The following is a 25,729-nucleotide window of genomic DNA, read 5'->3' on the forward strand; positions in this document are numbered from 1 at the left end:
AACTTACATAAATAAACACAAGTTTAGAAAAATTAATCAGTTGACAGTAATAAATAAACCAGAACTAGAATCAGACATAAATGAAAACTCAATATGTGATAGGATGGATTATTCAATAAGTGGTGCTTAGACAATTGGCTATCTACACTGGAAAAAAAATGAAAAGGGCACTTTACAGCATATATATAAATCAATGTTCAATGGATTAAAGTTGGAAACTAAAAAATGAAAACTTTTGAAATATTTAGAAGACAATATAGATTGACATTTTTCTGGCCATACTGTAGAAATGATATGATAAGAAAGACATAGAAGTGCTAACTTAAATCCACATAAACACTGAGAAATTTGATTACATTTAGAAGTTCCCATTCATCCAAATATATGAGAGATATGTAGAAAAGTAAAACCAAAAACTGGGAAAAGACTTTTGCAATGCATACAAACAAAAAAAGAATTAGTACAGAGAATTCCTAAAGAACTCCAATAAATTTATGATAACCTACTAGAAAAACTGACAAAAGCATGAATACATGTTGAATAGAAGATGAGAAAAAATGAATGTTTAATAAACATGCAAATATGTTCAAATTCAGTAGCAGTAAGCATTGAAAAATAAAACCATAATACAGTCATAGTCTTATACTCATTAGATTTTCAAAAACATTAAACATCTGACAGTATCAAGTGTTGGTTGTGACATGGACTTACGGATCTGCTTCATATGGCTAACAGGAATTCACCTGATAATACAGGTTTAGAAGAAAATTGCAACTATCTGTGATTGTGAACTTGTAATACTACTTAACAGAAAGACGATTCTTTCAGGATGTTTATAGCAGCATCATGTGCATTATCAAAAATTGGAAACAACCCAAATGACCACTGACTGGATGGTCTATTCAGATATGGAATAACATACAGCAGGGGAAATGGTGGGACTAGAGAAATGTCCAATCACATGAACAAATATTAGAAAAGTTAATTGACATTGTTGAGAAAAGATCCAGAAAGCCACATACTACACAGAGTAATTTTAATAAAGAACATGAAACTTCAAATAATATACTTTAAGAATACATACATCTATAGTTAAACTGTTCTTAACAGTGGTTAACAAAGAGTTCAGCATTGAGATTATCTCTGGGAAGAGGCAGAGGAAGGGAGTCAGGGCAATATACATTGGTAGTTTCAGTGATATTGATCATATTCTAGGTAAGATACTACAAAACAGATATAAATTGCATATATTAATGGATATGCATGAAAATATATAATAAAATTTTTAAGTAAGAAAAATTCTAAAACATTTATTTTAGAAAAGAAAATCCTTAAAAAGCAAGATAACATTCCATAATACAATGAGAGCAAATCTATCTTCTTCCTAATTTGAGATATTCCAGAAGGGACTGCACACTGAGAAAAAACCTGATTTTTTTTACATAAAATTGAAAAACAAAATTCTGTTTACACAGAAACAAATTATTATTAAGTCTGAAAGTAAAAAGTATTTAAGTTGAATATGACTTTTAGGGAATACACTGCTTATGCAAAATAACACATCTCTTTTCTATATCTTCAGTATCTCCAAGACAAAATAAGAAGTTCTGTCTACTGTTTGAAGAGCAGCAAAAATGCTCATATAACTAGTGAAGAAGCGCATGAAAATATATTGACATCTTGGATTAGTGTGGTTTTCTATCCTCTAATCAAGAACCAGAATCTGTTTTCATCTCAACCACATCCCATCTAACAAAACAGCTCACTGATCATGTCTTTAAATGAACACAATAACTTCTCCCATCTGAATATCCTGCACTACAAACTCAAAGACATTGACCTGAGTAACAGAAGTCATCTTAAAGATGAATGCATTATGCAGCTACAGAAATTTGCTGTGCCAAAAAAAATAATTTTAACACTTTAAAATTTAAAAACCATTCTTTTGGCCCTCAGAAATTTGTTCTAAATATTAGCCCAATTGTTTTCCCAAAAATTTGGGTGAAAGTAAATTTTGAAGGTTAGCTTGTTTTTCACAACTCTCCCTTCTATAGTCCCATTTTAGTATAAACTGTGAAAAATAAAGTTACAGGGTGAACTTAGTTTATTTTTTCTTGTAATAGGACAAAGACCTGTGTCTCTTATTCATCCTGCAGAACTTGCCTATTAGATTGATTCAAGCCTTAAAGGACAGTTTATGCTACTTTTTTGATGCTTTTGTATAAATAAAGAAAAGCATCTCTGTGGAGTCTGTTGAATTGGCTAAATCATCCATTGTTAGAATGTCCTGCCTGGTCATTGTCTTTAGGATTAGTGACAAATGTGTTCAGTGTGGGTGACACATTCTTATTCTACCTAGTTAACTTTTTCTCCCAGAGTTTTGCCATAGCACTTTTCATCTCTGAGTTTCTCAAGGTGTATATTAAAGGGTTCAACATGGGAGTGATGACAGTATAAACCACAGTTATGGATTTATCAATGGGAAAGTTGGAAACAGGTCTCACATACATGAAACTATAGGGAATGAAGAAGAGTTCCACCACTGTGATGTGGGAACTGCAGGTAGACAGGCCTTTTCACCTCCCTTCCTGACTATGAGTTTTAAGGGAATTTAGGATGACCCCATAGGATGTTAGTAGAAGGATGAATATGACCATACAGATTGCTCCACCATTGGCAACCACAGTGAAACCCACACGGTGAGTGTCAGTACAGGCAAGTTCCAACAATGGGTACATGTCACAGATGAAGTGATTAATGACATTGGGGCCACAGAAGGGGAGATGTTACACAAAGAGAAGTTGAACCATGGAGTGCAGGCAACCTCCAACCCAGGCCACCACCAGCAACAGGATGCAAACCTGCCAATTCATGACGGTCAAGTAGTGCAGGGCCTTACAGAGGGCCACATAGTGATCATAGGCCATCACCACCAGGCAGAAGACCACAGAGCCCCCAAATAAATGTTCTAGGAAGAGCTATGCCATGCAAACTGAGAAGGAGATTGTCTTTTTACCACAGAGTAAGTCTCTAATCAATTTGGGTGAAATGACAGTGGAGTAAACTGCATCCATGAGGGACAGATAAGCAAGGAAGAAGTATGTGGGGGAGCCCAGGGAGGGGCTGGCAAAGACAGTCACCATAATGAGCAGATTACCCACCATCATCACAACGTAGATGAGTAACAACAAGACAAATAATGCTTTTTGCCCCTCAGGATTCTGAGTGAGGCCCAGGAGAACAAATTCTGTTAGATTGTTGCTATGTCCCATTTAGTTATCTGTGAGGCCAGTGTCAGGGATGAGAGATCAGGAGACCCAGACCTGTAATGAGATTGTGAACATGACTATGAATATATCTGTTACATTACAGAGCATATCTGTGTGTCTGTATGTCTACAGTGGTTTGCACACAATAAGCATTTGGTAAATATCTACTGAATTCTTCTTCCAAAAGCCCATCACACCTTCTCTTGACAGTTCTATTTCTCCTCAGATGATTTTGTTGGGACCACAAATAAGAGGTTATATCTCTATGTCTTAGTGGATCTTCTATAGAGAAGTGTAGTCAAAGACCCAAGAGGCAGTCATAACTTTAATAGAACCTTATTGAAACTAGGTCAGTTCATGACACAGAAGTCAACAAAGACAAGCAAGTAAGGGTCCCTGCTCTCTAGAAACTTACTCTTCAGTGGTGACAACAAACTCTAAGTAAATTGGCATAGAGTCAGTCCTTTGAGTTGGCAAAATTTGTAGTGAGTACCTTTACAATAGACCCAGGCAGCATCAAAACTAACATCTTTTCTGGATTAACTCCCTTAATACTATGATAGCCAACTCTTAGATATTCAATCCCTCCCATTTCAAAGGCTGTTTGGTCTTCATGAATCTCTCATTAAAGTCCAAGGCCCTGGAATCTGGACAGTGTCAAATAATTGCAAAATACTTAGCCCGTTGTTCCCTGCAGCAATTATGTCATCTCTTTGACTATCAGGTTCTTAAGGAGTTATAATTCTCTTCTTTTAATGTTTACCTATACCACAATGCTTAACACACATACACTACATAGCCATATTTCAGAATACATTTTAGAATTGAAATGACTCATGACTACCACCAACTATTACATTGGCAGGTTAACAGCTAGTATTTTTTCTCCAAAACACTTGGGGTGAGCTAAGTAGTGATGGAGGAGAAAATAGACACTAAAAGGAGAGGCAGAGTACAATGGGATATGGTTTTACTTATAATGCTTATGTACTGAGAGTGCTCAAAAATAGGATTTCAGTGCCCGGATTCCAAACAGCAGCACACTCAAGGGAAAAATCCAAGCTCAGTGTGAGAAGACATGTGTCTGGGTCATTTTCTAAATGTAGTTACAAGTCTGTATCAGTGTGCTCACTGGACGATAGAGATCAAACTAGATGCTCTCAGAACCCTTGTGAGTGTAACCACCTGTGATACTTTTTGTGCAGTCTTGCCTTATTCTCCTCTGCTGACTTTTATTTCTTCTTTCATATTTTCATAAGTAAACACAATTTCTCACCCTTATCACTGTCACTGGAGAAACACTAGCCAGTGGGAATGAGATTTGATAATTACAGAGATCAAAGAGTGATCACAGGTTTATCATTCAGCGTGTTCCTATTTATGATCCCAAACATCCTTGAAGAAAGCACAGAACACAGCAGTGAACAATGTGAGCTCTGGGGCTGCACTGCCTGTGTTGGAATCCCAGCTTCACCACTGAATGGGTGACCTTGGACAAGTTAATAAATCTCTCTGTGCCTCAGTTTCATCATTTTTAGAATTGGGATCTCAACAGTGCCTACTGCTTAGCGCCATCATTTTATTGGAATTAAAGCACCTAGAACCCTCCCTGGCACCTCGTACAGGCTCAATAAATGATGGTGATAATTAATGTTTTTTAATGCTTTACTATGAACATTGTATCAGAACAAATCATCTGGATTTTGTCAATCTGACAAAAAGTATAGACATAGTTCAGGATAAAAAGAATAATATGTTCAAACATGGTTGCCGTGATAATTATAAATATCTGCATATAAAGGCCCATATCAAGCTGCCAGAACAGAATGGGCACATATTCCTTTATACTGTAGCAAACTTGACATGATCTACAATTTTAAATTATCTAATTTAAAAATATAAAAGAAATTATAAATATTAACATATCATTTAAAATATAATTAACCCATAATTCAAGATTATCAATCCACAAATTTATTTGTAATATGCTACATTTCTCTTTGTTGTTTGGGAAAATGGACAATAAATATCTTTCATGTTGTAATACTAACACCAAATACATACAAATATTCCATCTAATTTCTGTGTTTTTTTCTAGCTTGATTTTCTCAACTGAGACTTCATCCAATGAAAATATAAGATATTTAAGATTATAGCTATATTTAACAACATATCAGATGAATTTTCAGTGATTATCCCTTGTTAATTGTTTCAAGAACCCACCTCTTGGGTTTTTTCCTTTGTCTTTAAAGATTAGTGCTTCTTCCTCTAAGGGTAACTGCAGATACTTCGAGTATCTATGTGTGATCATAGAACACATAGTATTGTATGGCTGAGCAATGGATCTATAAATCATTTCAAATGGTCACACTTTCTGTACTTCCACACAATCTCCCCATCACATCAGTCTTTCAGGTAAATGTAGAAGCATCTGACATGGATGCCTAGAATATAAAGACACTGAAATACAACAAAAACATCTGCCTTGCAAAGACAGTTGAACACTCTCACCTGCTAGAAAAATTTCTGCAAAGAAAAACAAAGCTGCTGTTTGTGTGCATACTGGCCTAATTAGTGGAAATTAACTTGATTGAGCCCACTATTGGCTGATATAAAAAAACTCAAAAATTTAAAAACACTGAAATTGGTTATTTGAATGTGTCTGTTCTCAGTTAATTATGGTAAGGTAACCAAAAATTACCTTACTTTGATAGAGGGTTTAGTCTAATATTCATATCTCTGGCCATTAATCTCTCTCTGCACCTAACAAGAGAAATTCTGGGATTTTTAACTTCTTGGAATAGCCAATGGCTGAGCATTTCACGGGCAATAGTAGACTCTTTAGGCTTCTGGTCATTTAAATAGCTTTTCCTTAAGGCTGCCTCATCCTTAATTAAAAACATGTTTCTACCTCTCCCCAATTTTATCTCAGAAAATTGGGAACTTCACAAACTTCTCAAACAATAAGTCTATGCTGAGAAAATTAGATGTCTGGAAGATTAGATACCAATTGAGAATAAATTTCAGCCTGGGCAGAAGTTTGGGTTTTCAGAAATCTCCTGGGCTAATCTGTCAGAAAAAATTATTCTTCCATTTATATATGCAGACACAGACTCTGACTTTTTTTGTTACTATTTTATGTGAAAGAGAATATAAGGTCATTATAGATCCATTTATAGACTATCTGGAACAAATTCAAATGAAGAAACCTCTAGACAGTTTTCTTCTTCAGAATAATCCCTAGAGAGAAAAAGATTCGGATCTTGCAAAAAAGAGCAGCAAAATGCCAAATACATAAAAAGTCTGTAATTTGAAAATAAAAAAAAAGTATAGTGAATAATTTATGAATTTCATGTTAGGAAATCTTTGGTAAGGCAAATAATATTTCATCTGTAATTAAGAGAGAAACATATCCAACCATATCCTGAACAATGGAGGTTCTTACTGTTAGCTGTTTGAGCATCTATTCAAGATGCCCTGAGCCTCACAGGCAGAGTGCTTTGGGACTGGGGAAGTTATTGAAGTAGACAGTCAATTCTTGAAATAACAAGTAATCACGGTTCTGTGGTTCTGGGTTGAAGCAGACATTGTTGATCAGGCCTAAATCTATGTCAGCTGAAACCATAATGATCTTCAGGTCATTAATTCAGTCCATTTATTTCAATTCAGTATCAATTGAGTTACTATTTCTACAAAAAAAGAATTATTTTCCAACAAAAGCCTACTTCTATATAAAACCTCTGGGGGCTTCCACTGTTATTTCCTTAGAATGGTTTACAAGGGGCTCCACTGGGCATCTGCATCTCCACATATATTTAGTTTAATATTGCATTTTCTGGGTCATACAGGCCTTAAAGAGTCATTAAATACCTATCTAAACCAACTGAAGTCTTTACTTTGTGCAGAGTCCCACCAAAGTTTTGGTGGTTTTCAGCTTACCTAATAAATGGATGAAATCCAACAAATACAAATGTCACACATGGTACTTCTAAGATTTAGAGTACATCTAAGTGCCACTTCCTCTCTTACCAGTAGGGGGAAAAAATGGAGAATTTATTTTTCATTTGAAAAAATTATCTGATATGATCCAGATTACTGTGGATTAAATTATGACTCGGAACTGAAGAACTAATATATACATATGTATAATCTCTGTGTTCCTTTCAGCTGAATGCAAAGAACTACTAATGTTTCCTGCTGTCTGAATTAAGAAAAAGAATTTGCTAGATCAGTGGTGTCTACAAAAGCACAGACACTGAATTTCTATGTCTCAATAAATATAATACACTGAAAATATAACTGATATGGATGTTGCTTCAAAATATGTAATAACCCACAGTGATGCTCTGTAAGCTATGTCAGTCCTAAAACTAGAAAATTAAATATTGGGATAATATTTGTCATCTGGAAAGCAAGAATGGGTTGTTTTGCACCAAATATTTCCATAAGAGCCACCAGAGTAGCTAGAAAAATGTAAAATGCATGTGTCTGAAGTCATCAGAAAACTAACAGGGAATCAAGGATGTGTGGGGCCAAAATTTTGAAAAGAAGAGAAGCCAGAGAGCTAAAACCTGCATTTGATGCCCTCTTTTTGCTAAAGTGGGCTTATTGTAAAAACCACACATGAAAAGCTAAAAAGGTTGAGTGGAAGTTCCTACAAATGTTTTACCCTGAAGACAATAAATGAGATTCAAATTCCATCAAGAAGAGGACTTTGAAAACAACCAGGCTTTTCTTTGAGACCATGAATAGTTTTACTCTTGGAGTAAGGGTGACTAAAAAGAGAGTAGTGCTCATAGAAACTCAAGCCCACAATGACTCATCTAATTTCCTGATTAGATTATCTGGGATTTTTATTTCCCCAAGCCTACCTGTCAGCCAGAAACAAAATGAAATTTTCTGTTAAAGAAGAAAGCATAATAAAAGTCCTTGAATAACTTCTCAACTTTTTAAATATAAAATATGCCACAAAAAAACAAATGTAACAAACTATAGACAAATACAAGACCTAATTGAAAAGCAAAAGCTATTAAAATAAATATAGATGATCCAAAATATGGGAAAAAAAGCATTTCAAAATAAACTTAGTGTGTTCAAACAATTAAAACACAAGGTGGATAATAAATTGAATGAAATAAATTTGAAAGTTAAAATACATAAAACTGAAATTCAAAATTTATTTGTGGGGTTTAATAGTAGATTGGATAGATATGGATAGGGAACTAGTAAATGATAAGAGAAATTAGAAGAGAATATACAGATGCAAGTAGAAAGAGATAAAAGGATGGACAATGCAGGAAATAGCGTGAAAGGTAAGAGCCTGACAAGATAAACATCTTAAATAACAGAATAAAAAGTGAAAAAGAGGTAGTGGAATAAATTGCATAAAGTAACCCAGAAAAGGTTCCACAGAAAAGGAGCACTCTTTCTAACATCAGGGAAAAATAATAGACTTCTACCTTTATAACATATTTTTAAACTTATTAACCTGAAAGGAATAATAAGTAAATAAGCAATAATAGAGGGAGATAATAGCACAACTCGTGTTAATTGCATGAGTATGGACACACCAAAAAATTTATAAAGATATAAAATGTTTAAACATCCTTAACAAATGTGATTGATTGAAACAAGAAACAATGCATCCAACAATGGCAAAAAGTGCCCATAGAACAGTCTTCAAAAGTAATTATATGCTGAGCCAAAAAGCAATTCCCAAGAAATTTCAAAAATTACAGTCATAAAGTTTGTCTCTGGACATGAAGAAATTAAATAACCTAGAAAATCAAAACCTAAAAGTAGCCAGAAAATTACTCTAGGAATAGACTTACCATATGACCCAGGAATCCCACTCCCGGGCTTATATCCAGAAGGAGCCCTACTTCAGGATGACACCTGCACCCCAATGTTCATAGCAGCATTGTTCACAATAGCCAAGACATGGAAACAGCCTAAATATCTATCAAGAGATGACTGGATAAAGAAGAGGAGGTATATTTATACAATGGAATACTTCTCAGCTATAAAAACCAACAACATAATGCCATTTGCAGCAACATGGATGCTCCTGGAGAATGTCATTTTAAGTGAAGTAAGCCAGAAAGAGAAAGAAAAATATCTTATGAGATCGCTCATATGTGGAATCTAAGAAACAAACAAACAAACAAAACATACAAAGCATAAATACAAAACAGAAATAGACTCACAGACATAGAATATAAACTTGTGGTTGCCTAGGGGGTGGGGGGGTGGGAAGAGATAGACTGGGATTTCAAAATTGTAGAAATAGATAAACAAGACTATACTGTATAGCACAGGGAAATATATACAAGGTGTAATGGTAGCTCACACAGAAAAAATGTGACGATGAATATATATATGTTCATGTATAACTGAAAAATTGTGCTCTACACTGGAATTTGACACAACATTGTAAAATGATTATAAATCAATAAAAATGTTAAAAATAAACCCAGTGCATTTCTAAATACCCCCTGGGTAAAATGAACCACAACAAAAATTAGAAAACACTTTGAGCTTAATGATAATGAAAATACAACATATTAGAGCTTATTAGAGCTTATTAGTGTCAGCTAAATCTTATTTTCATATATTAGAAAATAATAAACCTCAAAAATCCAATGCTTTTGATTATAAACATATATTCAAGAATTTATTAATGTAACACAAGTATAAAGCCAAAATAATCAGTATGATGGAGGGAATAAAGATACAGACAGGTTTATGAATACATCTGCCTAGTACAGCAGCAGCAGCAGCCAAAAGTAGACAACTGCTGCTCTGCAGTTTCACTTGAAATTGATATTAAATGCTCAAAGTGGGGTAGGGAATGGTATAGCTCAAGTGGTAGAGCAAATGCTTAGAATGCATGACATCCTGGGTTCAATCCCCAGTACCTCCTCCAAACAGAAATAAATAAATAAACCTAATTACCTCCCCCTCATAAAACAAAGGGGAAAAATGCAAAAAATGAAGGCTCAAGGTGAAGAAAAACCCTCCTGATAAGCAGTATTTTGAGCAGTACATATGGCTTTCATTTTACATGGGAGAAGAAATAGAGAGTAAATACAAATTTGATACACTGTTGAGGAAAAGAGGAAAATGGAAGAATGGATGACAAAGCAATCTGGAGGTGCTGTATGTAGCTGGATTACTCAGAATGGACCAAACACAAAAATGTCTGTTCATCATATAAAGTACCTATCAGAGAATTTGCTGCAGAGAAAACTGTCAAATAATCTGGTCGACAAGATGGCCTGTCCTGTGGCTATCAATCAGCATTTTCAACCATTTTGTTGGTCACTGTGGCAGAGATGAATGATCTACACAGGCTGAGTGAGCAATACGAGCTACCTGTCACTGATCCTGATCTGGCTCCTGTCACTGCTGAATGTTCCAATTCCATTAGTAAAGTTAATCACTGACTCCCTTATAAGCCACAATTTTGTAGGGAAACTAGCCAAAACTCTGTGGCAGCTTATGCCTTTAAAACTCCTCAACCTCGAGGAGACAATATTTTGTCTCCTAGCCAGCAAACAGACATTACAAGAAATAGAAAAAGAAGTTATTCAGGCTGAAGAAAACAGTATCATACAGAAATCAGAATTTATAGAAAAGGATGAAGAAAGTGGAAATGATGTACATGAATTAATAGAGAAAAGAAAGAAATTCCTTTTCTAAAGTTTTAAATAATTAGTTATGTAATGAAAGATTAATAATATATTCAGAAACTTATAACATATGTAGCAGTAAAATATATGACAACAATTTCAAGGTCAGTGGGATGTAATTGGAATTATAATTTGATAAGATATTTAATTGATGTTGAGAAACCAAATCCTGCCAACAACCATCTGCACAAGCTAAGAAGTGGATCCTTCTTCAGGGGAGCCTTCATGTGAGGCTGCAGCCCCAGCCAGCACCTTGATTGCAGCCTTGTCAGAGAACCTGAAGTGGAGGAACCAGCTAAGTCACGCTTAGTATGTGGACCTACAGAAACTGTGATATAAGTTTGTGTTTTTTCAAGTCACTAAGTTTTGAGGTGACTTGCAATGCAGAAATAGACAGCTAACATAGATATCTAGAAAAATCTTCCAATTAATCAGAAACTTAGCAATAAATATTTAAAGTAATCATGAACCAAAGAAGAAATTTTAATTAACAAATATTTGTAACTACACAATAAAACTGTAACAAAATGGATGGGTTGTGACCAACACAGTACTTAGAAGAAAATGTATAGCTTTAAATGCTTATACTAAAATAAAGTATTTGTCTTTCTATTTCTGCTTATTTTACTTAGCGTAATGCCCTCAGAGTCCCTCCATATTGTCACAGATGGCAGGATTCACTTCTTTTATATAGCTGAATAATATTCCATTGTGTTTCTATATGTATATATTTACATACATACACAATACATATGTATGTATACCATGTTTCTTTATCCGTTCATCAATCAGGGGACATTTAGGTTTTACATTAGGCTATTGTGAATAATACTGCCATGAACATGGGAGTATAGATATCTCTTCAGGTTCCTAATTTTATATTTTTGGATATACACACAGAAGTGGATTGTTGAACCATATGGTAGTTTTATTTTTAATTTTTTTAGAAACCTCCATAATGTTTCCCATAGTAGCTGAACACATATATATTCCCACCACCTGGATAGTAGAGTTCCCTCTTCTCTACATCCTCACAAGCATTTAATTTCTCCTGTAAATCTCATATAGCCATCCTAAGAGGTGTGAGGTGGTATCCAATTTTTATTATGATTTGCATTTCCCTAATTATTAGTGATGTTGAGCACCTTCTTACGTTCCTAGTGACAATTTGTATGTCTTCTTTGGAAAAATACCAATTTAAGTCTTTGCCCATTTTAAATTGAGTTTTTTGGTTTTTGGCTCTTGAGTTGTAAAATTCCTTATATTTCTCAGATATTAACTCTTACCAGATATAAGATTTGCAACTATTTTCTCCCATTCTATAAGTTACCTTTTATTTTGTTGATTGCTTCTTTGGATGTGAAGAGCAGTCTGAATTTAAAACTTGATATCCTGGGGGAGGGTATAGCTCAAGTGGTAGAATGCATGCTTAGCATGCATGAGGTCCTGGGTTCAATCCTCATTACCTCCAAAGAAAAACCAAATAAATCTAATTACATCCCCCTGCAAAAATAATAATAATAATAGTAATAATAAAACTTGATATCCTGGACTTCAATCTTATGTCATGTTGGGATGAGACATAACTGGCCTGATAGCTTTTGTCTCTTCCTTCTCAGAGCCCTGAACTGTCATTTTACAAGTCTGAGAACCTCACTGGGTAGACATTGTCTACATTACCCTATATCTACATGGAGAAGAAAGAGACCCAGAAGAGCCCCGTCCTATAGTCATCTCTACCAAGGCTTCATTCATATAAGTGAAGTCATCTTGGAACCTCCTTAAATGTCCATCAATCAATTGAAGAGTGACCTCAGTCCATGCCACATGAAACAGAATTGTTCCATCAAGTTCTTCCTCAATTCATATAGTCAGATACAGACTAGTGAATGGCAAGATATAGCCCTGTATGTGGACAGATACATGCTCATGTGTGATCATATCAGATACATATGCATATACATACATACATGCAGTCATAACAGTAGTCAAATACTGACCCATGTGTTGTGAGATACAGACCCATGCGTGTTCACATATAAATACATACATGAAATTGTATACAGACTTACATATCACTGAATATACACATACAGGTGGTCATACATATTCGCATGAGGTTGGATACAGATCTGAGTGTGTGGTGGGATACAGACGTGTATTGTTGGATACAGGCCTATAAATGTTTGAGTACAGACATATGCTCCTGGCTTTGAGGATTGTGCTGTAATTCACACCAGTGAAAGACATCAAACCCTTTCTGACCAGCTCATTGAAAATGTGAATTAAATATAATTAAGAAAGTCCTCATTTTAAGAAAACCAAAAGGCAAGATATACTCTAGAGAGAAGATTACAAATTTTTATTGAGACATCAATCAACCCTTCACAATATGTGTCTTATTCTGGATAAGAAAACAAGATATTAAAACATGTCTTCCTCAAAATAAATATGTAGAGTCACAACTTTCTAAATTTCTTTTTCTGGGAAGCTTTCAAACTTTGCAGAATAATCCTAAAATTTAGAGGAGGAGGGGAAGGTGAAGGATGAGAAAAAAATGCCCCAAAATTGAAGCTTCTAGTTGATATAAAACCTGATATATTAAATGGAAAATTTTCAAATTATTACTGAAAGTTGTAATAATATTGTCAGATTAGTTTACCTGTTGGGGGAAAGAAGGCTTAGATATTTCCTAATCACTAATAAAACTAAATTCTAGATGGGTTAAAGATAAAATGTTTTGAAAAGTTATTTAAAAAAAAAACAAGAAGTTAAAATTTATAAAATCTGTGGAAGGAAATGGGATTTTCCAAGAGTGACATGATAAAAGAAATCCAAAAGTTAAAGACTATTAAACAACATCTTTTTATAAAAATAGCCATTATTACAGCATAAATAACATGGTAAGTATTTGTAGAAAATGTCAAAGAAGAGTAAATATTTGTGACAAATATATATATTTAATGTAGAAAGAATTAATCAAAGTTTTTCAATAAAAATTTTCACTCCAATAGATGAAGAATTCAAGAAATTGACAGTATATAGAGTGGATTCTATGTCCCACATATTATGAGAACATAAAGACAGCTAAAAAAATTTCCCTGACACCAGGGAGTTTATAGACCAGTGAATACAGATAATTAGCAAAATTTTATAGCTCATCATTTGACAGAATTATACAAATTTGAAAATTAACTAAATTTCTGTCTTAGTCCACTTGGGGAGCTATTTCAGAATACCACAGACTGGATGGCTTTAACAATAAACATTTATTTTTCACAGATCTAGAGTCTCAGAACTCCAAGATTAAGGTGTCAGCAGATTCCATGTCTGGTGAGGGTCCCTCCTCAGTTTACAGACAGCTATCTGTTGTGTCCTCATGTGGCAGAAGGATCAGGTGAGCTCTCAAAGTTCTCTTATAGGGGCATTAATTCCATCATCAGGGCTCCACATTCATGACATAATTATTTCTCAAACAGCCCACCTCCAAATACCACCATATTATAAAGGATTTAACTTATAAATTTGGAGAGGGAAACAAACTTTCAATCTATAGCAACAGCCAAAAGGGGAGAAATTAATTCCGTAAATTCCAATCAAATCAAATGCTTGATATTATTTGATGAATACTATGATGTTTGGAAAGATTTTGGGATAATATAAGAAATATCCATATAACAACAATAGCAATACAAATCAGAATATGAGGCTTTTCATACAGTGTGATTTACCAGTGAAAAATCACCCACAGCCCCCTAGCCTTAGCCCCTCATGTATCCAGGATAAATAAGGGAGGTAGAATAGTAAGTTTCTTTGACTGCATGATTTTGACCACTTTAAAGGCAGATAATATTTTGTTTCAAGCCTTATTCAGAGAAAAAGAAGATTTATTAATGATATCTTGACCAAATAGAACAATGTATTCTGGCTTCTTCCTAATAATCTGTATTTCATTAATAAAAGAGATGAGAAAGACATATACTGCAGCATGTCTTTTAACGATATCACTCAAAATATCTGGTGTCAAGTTCTGTAGTGTATATTTGAAGCTGACAGATTATGGTTTATGATGAATTTACAGATGAAAGGCAGAGCCTGTGTCTCTAAAGAATGCCATGGAACAGTATGAGCAAAAATGGAGATGGGGATAATGAAAACCAGCAGAAGTATTATCAGATAGTCTAAACTATCTGGGGCGATTAATGAGTCATCTTTATGAAAATGTAACACCAAAAAAAGCTGTTCCAATTGAGGAGATAATATGATTTCCCAATTGTAAAAATAAGTAAGATTGGTTATTTCATGTATATACACTTTGTTTATTTAGATTATTTTAATATACTTAGCCTCTTGGTTATTAATGTTGCATCTCTGAAACATCACTCTTCTTTGATGTTAACATACTGAGCAATATAAGCAAAAGGATATATAAAAATATCTTTCAGATAGAAAAATAAAACACGTGTTTCAAATATTAATATGGGCTGTTTCTGTGTAGGGAGGAGTGAACCAAGTTTTTATGTCTTATTTCTTACTTTATTTTTCCAAAATCTGTAATGAACCCTATTGATTCTGGAAAGATTACATTACTTAAGACATAAACATAAGAAAATCTTCCACTAACTAAAATAAATTTATAGGATTAACTATAGCTTAACTGGCCATATAGAACAGAAATCAGTAGTCTCAACAGAGACATTTTATAACCAAAAACTATACATATTTTCATAGGAAATTTTAAAAATCTTAAAAATATAATTCACATAAAATATATGCTTTGAACTGAAAAATTATGAAAATCTTAAAAATATGTTTTGACCATTGGAAGTATTCAAATAATAAATGTTTTTCATCATTCTCAAGTTATTAAACCTGAGGAGAAATTTACTACAGCTAAATGATCATTCATGGCTAACTTAGAAAGAGTAACTTTTCATAGAAAATAAGTAATACATTTCCCTGATGTCTCATTTTCTTTTTTTGGTCCAGAGCTTTTTCATGGCATTTTTCATCTTTCCATTTCTCAGAGTATAGATTAGAAGGTTCAACATAGGAGTGATAACAGTGTAAAACACAGTCAAGGACTTATCAATGGGTAAGGCAGAAGGATGTCTCACATACATAAAGACTCAAGGGACAAAGAAGAGGACCACCACAGTAATGTGGGAGCCACTGGTGGACAAAGCTTTGCACCTCCCTTCCTGACTAAGATTCTTCAGGGAGTGCAGGATGACCCCATAGGAGATGAGTAAGAGCATAAAGATGACCACACAGATTGCCCCATCATTGGCAACCACAGTGAGGCCAATAATGTAGGTATCAGAGCAGGCAAGTTTTAACAAGGGATACATGTCACAGAGGAAGTGGTCAATGACATTGGGGCCACAGAAGGGAAGGTTGTAAGCCAAGAGCAGTTGAACTACAGCATGCAAAAACCCACCAACCCAAGCCAACAGCAGCAGCAGAATACACACTCACTTATTCATGATCGTCAAATAATGTAAGGGTTTGCAGATGGCCACATAGCAGTCTTAAGCCATGATCACCAGGAGTAAAATCTCAGCACCACCAAATAAGTGCTCTATGAAAAGCTGGGTCATGCAGGCTTGGAATGAAATGATTTTCTTCTCACTGAGTAAGTTTATAATCATATTTGGGGTGATTGCAGTAGAATAAGCAGCATCCATATATGATAAGTAGCCAAGAAAGAAGCACATGGAGGAATCCAGCGTTGAACTGACCACCACAGTCATGACAATGAGTATGTTGCCCACCATTGTCACCATGTAGATGAGCAAGAACACAACAAATAACATTTTCTGACCCTGGGGGCTCTGAGTGAGCCCCAAGAAGACAAACTTGGTTACATTGTTCCTTTGCTCCATAGATTCTTCTATATGTCTTATTTCAGAGCTCAGGACAAAATTACCTGTAAATATATTTATTATTAGTGACTTCTTGAAATCTTAAGATAATTTGTTTATTCAGCCAATAGGCAGTATGGTTTATTATGTTCCAGTACTTTCAGAAATTATAATACAAATCTGATTAAAACATTATCCTTAACCTCAACAATCTTATAGGCTAATGGAGAGGCAAGTAATTAGGGACATATATGGGAAAGGGATAAATTAGTATATAAATCACTTGCCACAGTTAACTTTCCATCAGGAAGCTAATTAAATTGTACATATAGGTAATACTTATTACAAAAATTAAAATTTATTAAAGATTTAATACAAAAGCAAAGCAAGATTTACTTAATATTTACTTTCCAGTTAATAAAAGAGGTAACTTTCTACATTCTAAAGGTGGAAGAATCTTCTTAACCAATCATTAAAATCCCAAATAGATATATTTGACAATTTAAAAATTTTGCATAGATTTAGGAAAAGATATAACAATGTCAATATACAAAAGTAGTTTGGAGAAAAGGTTTACATTTTAGAAGTCATATACAGAGTTAATATCTAAAATAGACAAATATCTCTAAGCAATTAACTGATAAAAGATATAAATAAAAATATAAAATAAATAAAAATATAAACAAACTATTAAAGGAAGGATACATCAAAATGGTCCACAAACATATGATAAGATGCTGAAATTAATATGTGAACAGAAAAACAGGAATTGAAGCAACAGCTTACTTACTACAGTATTACATTGGGCTCTTGGAAGTCACTCAGTCACTTTCTACAGATGCTACATCATCTTTTAGTTTTTAACAGAAGATTTTCTTTTGAACTGCTGGAATTTTAAAAATGAATGTGAATGCCCTGATACCTAAAGAAATTTGATCTTGATTGTGAACAGAGACTACAAATATTAATTGCTGGCAAAATTTGTTCTCTTAACAAAGAAATATTAAACTGACATTTTAATTGGAGAAAAAACTCTAAATTATATTTGGAATGTTTAGATAAAAATGCAATGCTTACAGCACATAATTAAAACTACCATGAGATTTAGAAGTATCTGTTGAGGACAGCTTTTTGTCCTGGGACACGGGGCATGGCCAGAAAGGCAGCTGCCCCCTCACCCATCATGCATCACAGGTTGTGGGGAACCTGGTGCTAAACCATTGATAGAAGACATGCTTCTGTGTCGGGGTTTCCTAGGTAGCACAGCAGCTCCCTAGCTGTGATCTAGTGGAAGTCAGCCCTCAACACAAGGGTTTAAAAAGGGGGGAAATAAAGAATAAGATAGAAATATCTGCCCATTAAATTATTCCCAAATAGTTATACTTGAAATTAATTTTTAAAGTATACTTGATGTTAGAGAAGGTAAATTTATTCTAGATCTTTATAATAAGAGGATATCCCAAAAGGGTATTACATAATAGAATTGATTTTCACATATTTTAGTGATCACAAAGATCCCTAACTTTGCTGATCATGAGAAACAGATAGGGGAACTTCTGAAAGACTGGATTCTCACACCACCAATGTACTTTTGCAAAATATAAAGTCTAGTTCAGAATCTTGTGTATAAACTTTCCTGGGTTACCTGCATAAGGAGACAGCCATTCAATCCATGAACTGGGCTCTGGTGCCTTCTCCCTTGTCCTTCATTGACTGATTCCATCTCTGAGAACACAGACAACAGGACACTTACACCATCACTGGACTTTGACCTGTTTCCACATGACCAACTCTTCTCATGTTGCAGGAAATCTGATTCATCCCAATCTTTTAGAAAAATATATCTTTTTGAACTGTTAGAATTTTCAAAATGAATATGTATGCCCTGATACCTAAAGAAATTTGAATCTTGATTTTGAACAGAGACTAAAAATATAAATTGCTGGCAAAATTTGTCCTCTTAACAAAGAAATATTAAATCAACATTTTAATTGAAGAAAAAACTGTAAATTATGCTTAAATTAATTAGATAAAAATTTTGCCATTTTGTGTTTTATACCAGTAAAAATGAAACAGTGAAAAAGCCTTTATCACATTTTGATTCTCAACCTGTTACACTGTCCTGTCTTCATACAGCACTGTTGAATGTTGGGTTTCCTGAAGGATGAATACTTCATATGCATGCTTTATTATGTTTTGAGTACATCATTCCATTTTGGGAAGAAGCCTATCACGTGAGTACTAGTACAGACAGATACTCTCTGAGGGTAATGGCAAAGGTCCACAAACACTTTATCTACATTTGAACTGCAGTACATATTATAGAGTAATTCAACTGGTGCATCTCCAAGGGTGATTCTTGTCTAATTAAATTCATTGGGACATTAATCATAATTTTGACAGTACACTTCTTATCTCCAGAGATGCCACCAAGGTAATCACCATGTAGAATAGGCCTTTCAGAACCCTGTCCTCTGAGGGAAAATCCTGAAAGAACAACTTGAGGTCATATCTCCAAAAGGGGACAGTCCAGTCTGGGTAGAAGTAGAATATGTAAAAGCTTTCTTGTTTAAATCATGACCTTCAAAGTAGGAAAATCTGTTTAAGCTTTGTCTTTGCAGATGACATCTGATCTGATTTCCAGAAGATAATAAATGTTAATTTCAAAAGAAGTCATTTAAATCTTATTTATAATGCAGATAAAGTTTGTCACATGGTTTCAGAGAGCCAAGTTGAGAGAATCTGTGTTAGTGTGGGAGTAGGGAAAGAGAAAACATTTGTGGGACTGTTCTATTTATCTCAAAGAACTGCTCATGGAGCATTCATCAAAATAACCAATAAACTGGGCCACAAAAGAATTTGCAATACATTTCAAAGGACTTAATAATATAGAATATATGTATATATTATAAAAATGTAATTCAACAAGAAATTGACAACAAAAATATAACATTTTCCAGTTATATACAAATCAAACAACCCAAGTCTAAATTATTCATGAATCTTTGGAAAAATTAATTTTCAATAGAAAGATAATGATACATGTGTAAAAAAAGATGTATTAAAGATATATATGAACTATATATTTAAAAACTATAAAAAGAAGATGTAGCTCCAGGAATGGTTAGAGGGAAATGTATAGCTTTAATTTTAAGCATTAGAAAGCAAGAAATGTTATAAGAAATGCTATAAGAAATGACCTAAACTTCGATGTTAAGGAGCTAGCAAAGAAAAAGCAAAACTATTACAGAGAACATTGTACAATGGAAATAGTAAATAGAACATTGTACAATGGAAATAGTAAATAGAATACAGAAATCACTGAAATAGAAATTGATTGAAAAAATAGAGAAAATATATGAATCCAGAAATTGGTTCTTTGAAAGTCTAGTAAAATTGATAAGATCTTAGCAAAAATGAATAAGAAAATTAAGAGAAAAAAATTATCATAATTGAGAATGAAGAGAGGGTCATCACTGTATGAAGAGTCTGCAGAACTTAAAAAGATAATAAAAGGATACAATAATTTATGACAGCATACTTGACAACTAAAAGAAAATGGACCACGGTTATGAAAAACACAAATTTCTACATAAACACACTAAGAAAAGTAATTAAAAACTGTAATAATCTAACACTCAAGAAAATTATTTCTTTAAAATCCTTCCCAAAATTCCATCCCCATATAGCTTTATCAGTGAATTCTACATAAAAATCAATCAAGAAATAGTACCAATCCTACATACATACTTTTAGGGATGGGAGGAAATTATACTTCCCAGCTCATCTCCTCGCTGCATATGCACCCAGCGTGATCCTTATACCAGAATGAAACAAGGTCCTCATAAGAGAAATAATCAGACCAAGATCTCATATTATCACAGACTCAAAATTGTGAGCACAATATTTAGTTTGATTCTTTTAAATGTTTTATTTCTGATTTTTTTCATGCTGTTATGATTTATGAAGCAGATCTGAAGCGGTACTGGGTCTGGGGCTAAATTACGTCCCACTGCTGATGCAGAATTGTCTTAGTATTTAACTCCCTCTACTGACCCTGTGAACAATGAAGCCTTCCAGCTGCTGAGAATAGGCATTATTCCTAGCCCAGTCTGAGCACCAAGCACTCCTCTCTCTAACCTATGTGGGTAGATCTTTTCCCATCCTCATGTAGTTTCCTGAAGACTATGAATAATTGAGGGGGATCTCTCCAGATCTCCAACATTGCCTCCCTCAATGCCTCTGAATCTCTCTTTCTCTGCCCCGCAGGTCTATGATCTGCAGTGTTCCACCCTCAGAAATCTAGCTGCCTCAGTGCCTTGGTCTTCTCAGACCCTCAACTTCATCTCCTCAACTCAGAGTCTACCAGGATCTTTTGAGGGATCCTTCTCTGTACCACAATATGGAAACATTTTAAAGGTAATAAATCAGAACAACCTTAGAGCTTCACTTGTTCATTTCTCATCACTCAGCAATCACTGTCAATCATTATTGACATCTGGTGTCTTGAAAATAATTATTTCATATTCTGGCTCTTTGTTTGCCTGACTTTATAAAAACCTATACATGAATATTTGTATCAATTTTATCCATAATTTTGAATAGCTGGAAACAATAAAAATATCTCTTAATGGAGAAAAGGATAAATGTCATACAGTTTGGAATAATACTCAGCAATAAAATGAACTATTAACAAATGCAATATGCACAAATTTCAAATGCATGATACCAGGACTAAGAAGCCAAGTTTAAAAGACTAGATATTCAACATGATCCTATGTATAGAAGACCTAAAAATATTGCACCGCAAACTGTTAGAACAAATAAACAACTTCAATAAATTTGCAGGCTACAAAATCAACATACAAAAATCAGCTGCATTTACATATACTAACAATGAGCTATCTAAAAATATTTTATATTAATTTTGAAAATAATCCCATTTACAATGGCATCAAAAATAATAAATTACCTAGATATTCATGAGAGGTAATTGGTATGTAAATTAGCTTGACTGTGGTATCCATTTTACAGCATATATGTATATGAAATCATGACATTGTATACCTTAAATATAGAAAATTTTGAATTCTCAATTATACCTTTACAATGCTGGGAGGAAAAAAAAGACTACATACTGTATGATTCAATTTATAGGACACTGTGGAAAAGACAAAACTATAGGAATGGAAATGGATCAGTGTTTTCCAAGACCTGGAGGTGAAGGGAGGATGTGATGCAAAGGAGCACGGGGAAATATTTTTGGTGATGAAACATTCTGCATATTAATTGATGTGGTGGTTACATAACTATATATATTTGTCAGTACTTACATAGCTTTGACTTAAAAAGGATGAATGAGGCACTGTAAAGATTTTATATTATGTAAAAATAGAAAACAAAAAGAATTTTTACATTAAAATATCAGACAATTGGAAAATGTATTAGAACAAAAGATTCTATTTACAATAGTAGCAAAAGAACTCAAAAATACTAAATCTATAAAAATATACCAGATTTATATGAACATAAAAGAAATACCCATGTTTGTGGATAAGAAATCTCAATTCACTAAAGTTATAAACTTTCTCTAAATCAAGTCTCATTGAAAATATTAACTAAACTTAGTTTTTGCTACACTAGCTTATTGAATTTTAATTATAAAACAAATATGCAAGAATAGGCATTTCTGTGCTCACTTCGGCAGCACATATACTAAAATTGGAATGATACAGAGAAGATTAGCTTGGCCCCTGCGCAAGGATGACATGCAAATTCGTGAAGCGTTCCATATTAAAAAAAAAAAAAAGAATAGGCATTTCTGATAAGGAATAGAAATGAAGGAGTCCTAGGCTTATGAGGTATCAAAGCATATTTTAAATCAAATGTAATCACATCATATGCTTAAAAGTCACATGAATCACTGTAAGTTAATAGAGGCCTGATTTTTATCCAAGCACATACCATATTTTAGAATACAAAGTTGAGATATCAAGTCATGAGGAAAATACTATTGCACCTATAAAAATGATCTTGAATGATTCTTGAAAAATAATTAAAATGCAATTCCTACTTACATGGTTCAAAAATCTAAATATAAAATATAAAACAATAAAAAAATTTAAAAATTAAATGCTGAAAAAATGTGGGATATTTTAGTAATGGTGAAACAAGGAAATTCTTCCTAAACAAGACATAAAAGCAAGAAAATATGGATAGATTTAATTATACAAATATAAACATATTTCTACATGGCCAAGAATATTCTGCACAGTATAGAAACAACAAAATCAAATAACAAGCTAGAAGATAATTCCACATACATGGAAAAGGAAATCATTTCCTTAGTACATAAATAAATTCTAAAAATTGATACGGAAAAAAATCAGCAATCAAATAAAACACATAAATCACTAATAGGCAATTCATGTAAACGAATACAAATCATTTTAAACATTTGAATAGGTACCCAAATTCAATTCTACTTATTTATAATTAAAGTATACAAATGAAACACAATTTCCTTAATCAGACTGTTATATACCCAAAATATTTATCAAGCAATGGTTTTTGAGAATTCAGGCAAACAGATATTTTCCAGAATGAAGAGGGTAGTGAGTTTGATACAAGCTCATGGATGGCATTTTTTCAATAACTATGAACATCAACATTTTAAATACATAAACCAATTGACTCAACAATTCCACCACTGGGAACTCATACTTAGAAAATTTCAAAAAGACTTAATTGAAGAACTGCTTGTCATGGAGAAAGACTGAAGAAAGCATGAAGAAGATGGATACATCAGTGTCACTGTATATTTATAAAGAAGTTAAGCAGTATGAGGAGACTGAGAATGAGGTAGATCTATAGATTGGTATATGAAGACGTCCAGGAGGCTGAGTATTAAATAGCAAAATTCATACACAGAGACATCATCACAAACACATCTATGAAAATACGCTAATTTTTGCAAAGATTATAACTTGAAGAATCTTAAGAACAGAGTGACTGCATTTGAAGAAATGGGAGATACTGCTATAGGAGGATTAAGAGATTTATTCTACATATTCCCTTTTGTATCAATTCTATTTTAATATTTATTATTATCCACTATTTTCAGTTTCTTATTTTCAAAAGTAGAGTATTACACTAAAAATAGGATATGTAAAGCAAATGAAATTGAATAAAGAGGAAAGTCTGTACAGTATTAAATATTTTAACAAATATAGGAATGAAGATAAAAGACAGAAATCTGACTGACAACAAAAATAAGAATAAGAAAGTAAAAATAAATACAGAAATTAACTAAAAAATAGTGCACCTCTATAATATTCATTGACTAATACATTGCATAACATTTGCTGACTCTCAACTGTAAATGCATTCCACCCTTCCAGATGCAGTGTTAAATTAGACACTATTAGAGTTTACATTTTAGCAGGGAAACTGTTACCAAATGCACAAGTATATACTTCATTCTTTAATTATAATTATCATAAATCTCTTTAGAAAAGGACATTTTACTTCAGATTTATGAAGACTTTTACATTCCAAGGAGATTGGCCTTAATGCTAATTTTATTGCTTCATCATGGATGAAGCACTTATTTACTACTTGATATGACATATTTTTCTCCAGAGTTTCTTCATAACATTAGTCATCTCAGAATTTCTTGGGCTGTAGGTAAATGGGTTCAGCATGGGGCTTATGACTGTATAAAACACACTTAATGATTTGTCAACAGAGAACGTCTTAGCAGGTCTTGCATACATGAAAATAAAGGGAGCAAAGAAACAGACAACCACAGGAATGTGGGAAACACAGGTCTGGAGGGCTTTCTGCCTCCCTTCCTGACTCAGGTTCTTTAGAGAGTGCAAGATGACTCCATAAGAGATGAGTAAGAGCAGGAATAAAATACTGCACATCAGTCCTCCATTGGCCACCACTAAGATGCCAGTGACAAAGGTGTCAGTACAGACAAGTTTCAACAAGGGGAACATATGGCACATAAAGTGATCAATGACATTGGGGCCACAGAATGGGAGCACATAAATAGTACTAAGTTGAATAATTGAGTGCAGAAAACCTCCAACATAGGACACCACCAGCAACACAACACACACCCTTTGCCTCATGATAACCAAATAATGCAAAGGCTTACAAATGGCCACATAGAAATCATAGGCCATCACCAACAGAAGAACAATCTCTGACCCACCAAAAAAGTGCTCAGTAAAAAGCTGAGTCATGCGAGATTCAAAGGATATGATGTTTTCCCCAAAGAAGAAGTCTGAAATAAATCTGGGGGAACTAGAATAGGAATAAATTAGATCTATAAATGATAAGCTAGCAAGAAAAAAGTACATTGGTGCATTGAGGGTCTTACTGACAGTAATTGTCACCACAATGAGCAGGCTGCCCACCACAGTCAAAATGTAGAAAAGCAAGAACATGACAATAAGGACTTTCTGCTTCTTTGGATTCTGTGTGAGGCCCAGGGGGATGAAATAAGTTACATTGTTCCTTGGTTCCATCTAGTCTGTACAGAAGCTGACTTCACATATTAGAAGCAGTTTAGCTACAAAACAAGGGGGACAATACTTAAATGCATTGTAAGTATAATCCTTTATTTATCCATTCAATTAAAACAATTTGTATGGAGTATTTGTTTGTATCCAATGGATCATAGACATGTGATTACCAAGTTGAATAAGGCAGAGTTTCTTATGCACAGTGATATGATACAAAATAGAGATTAGATCCATGTAATAAGTACCATTGTAAGGATATTCACACAACACTAAGGTAACAGTGTAGGAATATATCAATCAAACTAAAATCAAAGAAAGTTTCCCAGAGAAAGGAATGCTTTAACTGAGTTTTAAATGAAAAAGTGAAAAAA

At 33.7% G+C, this 25,729-nt stretch overlaps 1 protein-coding gene, 1 non-coding gene and 2 pseudogenes across 2 annotated transcripts; 1 reads left to right on the top strand and 3 right to left on the bottom strand.

The window, feature by feature from the left end:
• Positions 1–2,326: 2,326 nt before the first annotated feature.
• Positions 2,327–3,272, bottom strand: LOC107035302 (olfactory receptor 4A47-like; annotated as a pseudogene).
• Positions 3,273–15,927: 12,655 nt separating this feature from the next.
• LOC107035119 (olfactory receptor 4A47-like) lies at positions 15,928–16,848 on the bottom strand (annotated as a pseudogene).
• Positions 16,849–22,515: 5,667 nt separating this feature from the next.
• On the top strand, positions 22,516–22,622 carry LOC140692481 (U6 spliceosomal RNA). Its single transcript, XR_012068052.1, has one exon. It is a non-coding gene; the product is annotated as a U6 spliceosomal RNA (small nuclear RNA).
• A 1,815-nt stretch (positions 22,623–24,437) lies between these two features.
• Positions 24,438–25,361, bottom strand: LOC107035116 (olfactory receptor 4A47-like). Its single transcript, XM_015252184.2, has one exon. The coding sequence runs from the start codon at positions 25,359–25,361 to the stop codon at positions 24,438–24,440; it is 924 nt and encodes a 307-aa protein (XP_015107670.2).
• Positions 25,362–25,729: the final 368 nt, after the last annotated feature.

This window comes from Vicugna pacos, unplaced genomic scaffold (genome assembly GCF_048564905.1).
Source record: "Vicugna pacos unplaced genomic scaffold, VicPac4 scaffold_5, whole genome shotgun sequence".
Classification (NCBI taxonomy): domain Eukaryota; kingdom Metazoa; phylum Chordata; class Mammalia; order Artiodactyla; family Camelidae; genus Vicugna; species Vicugna pacos.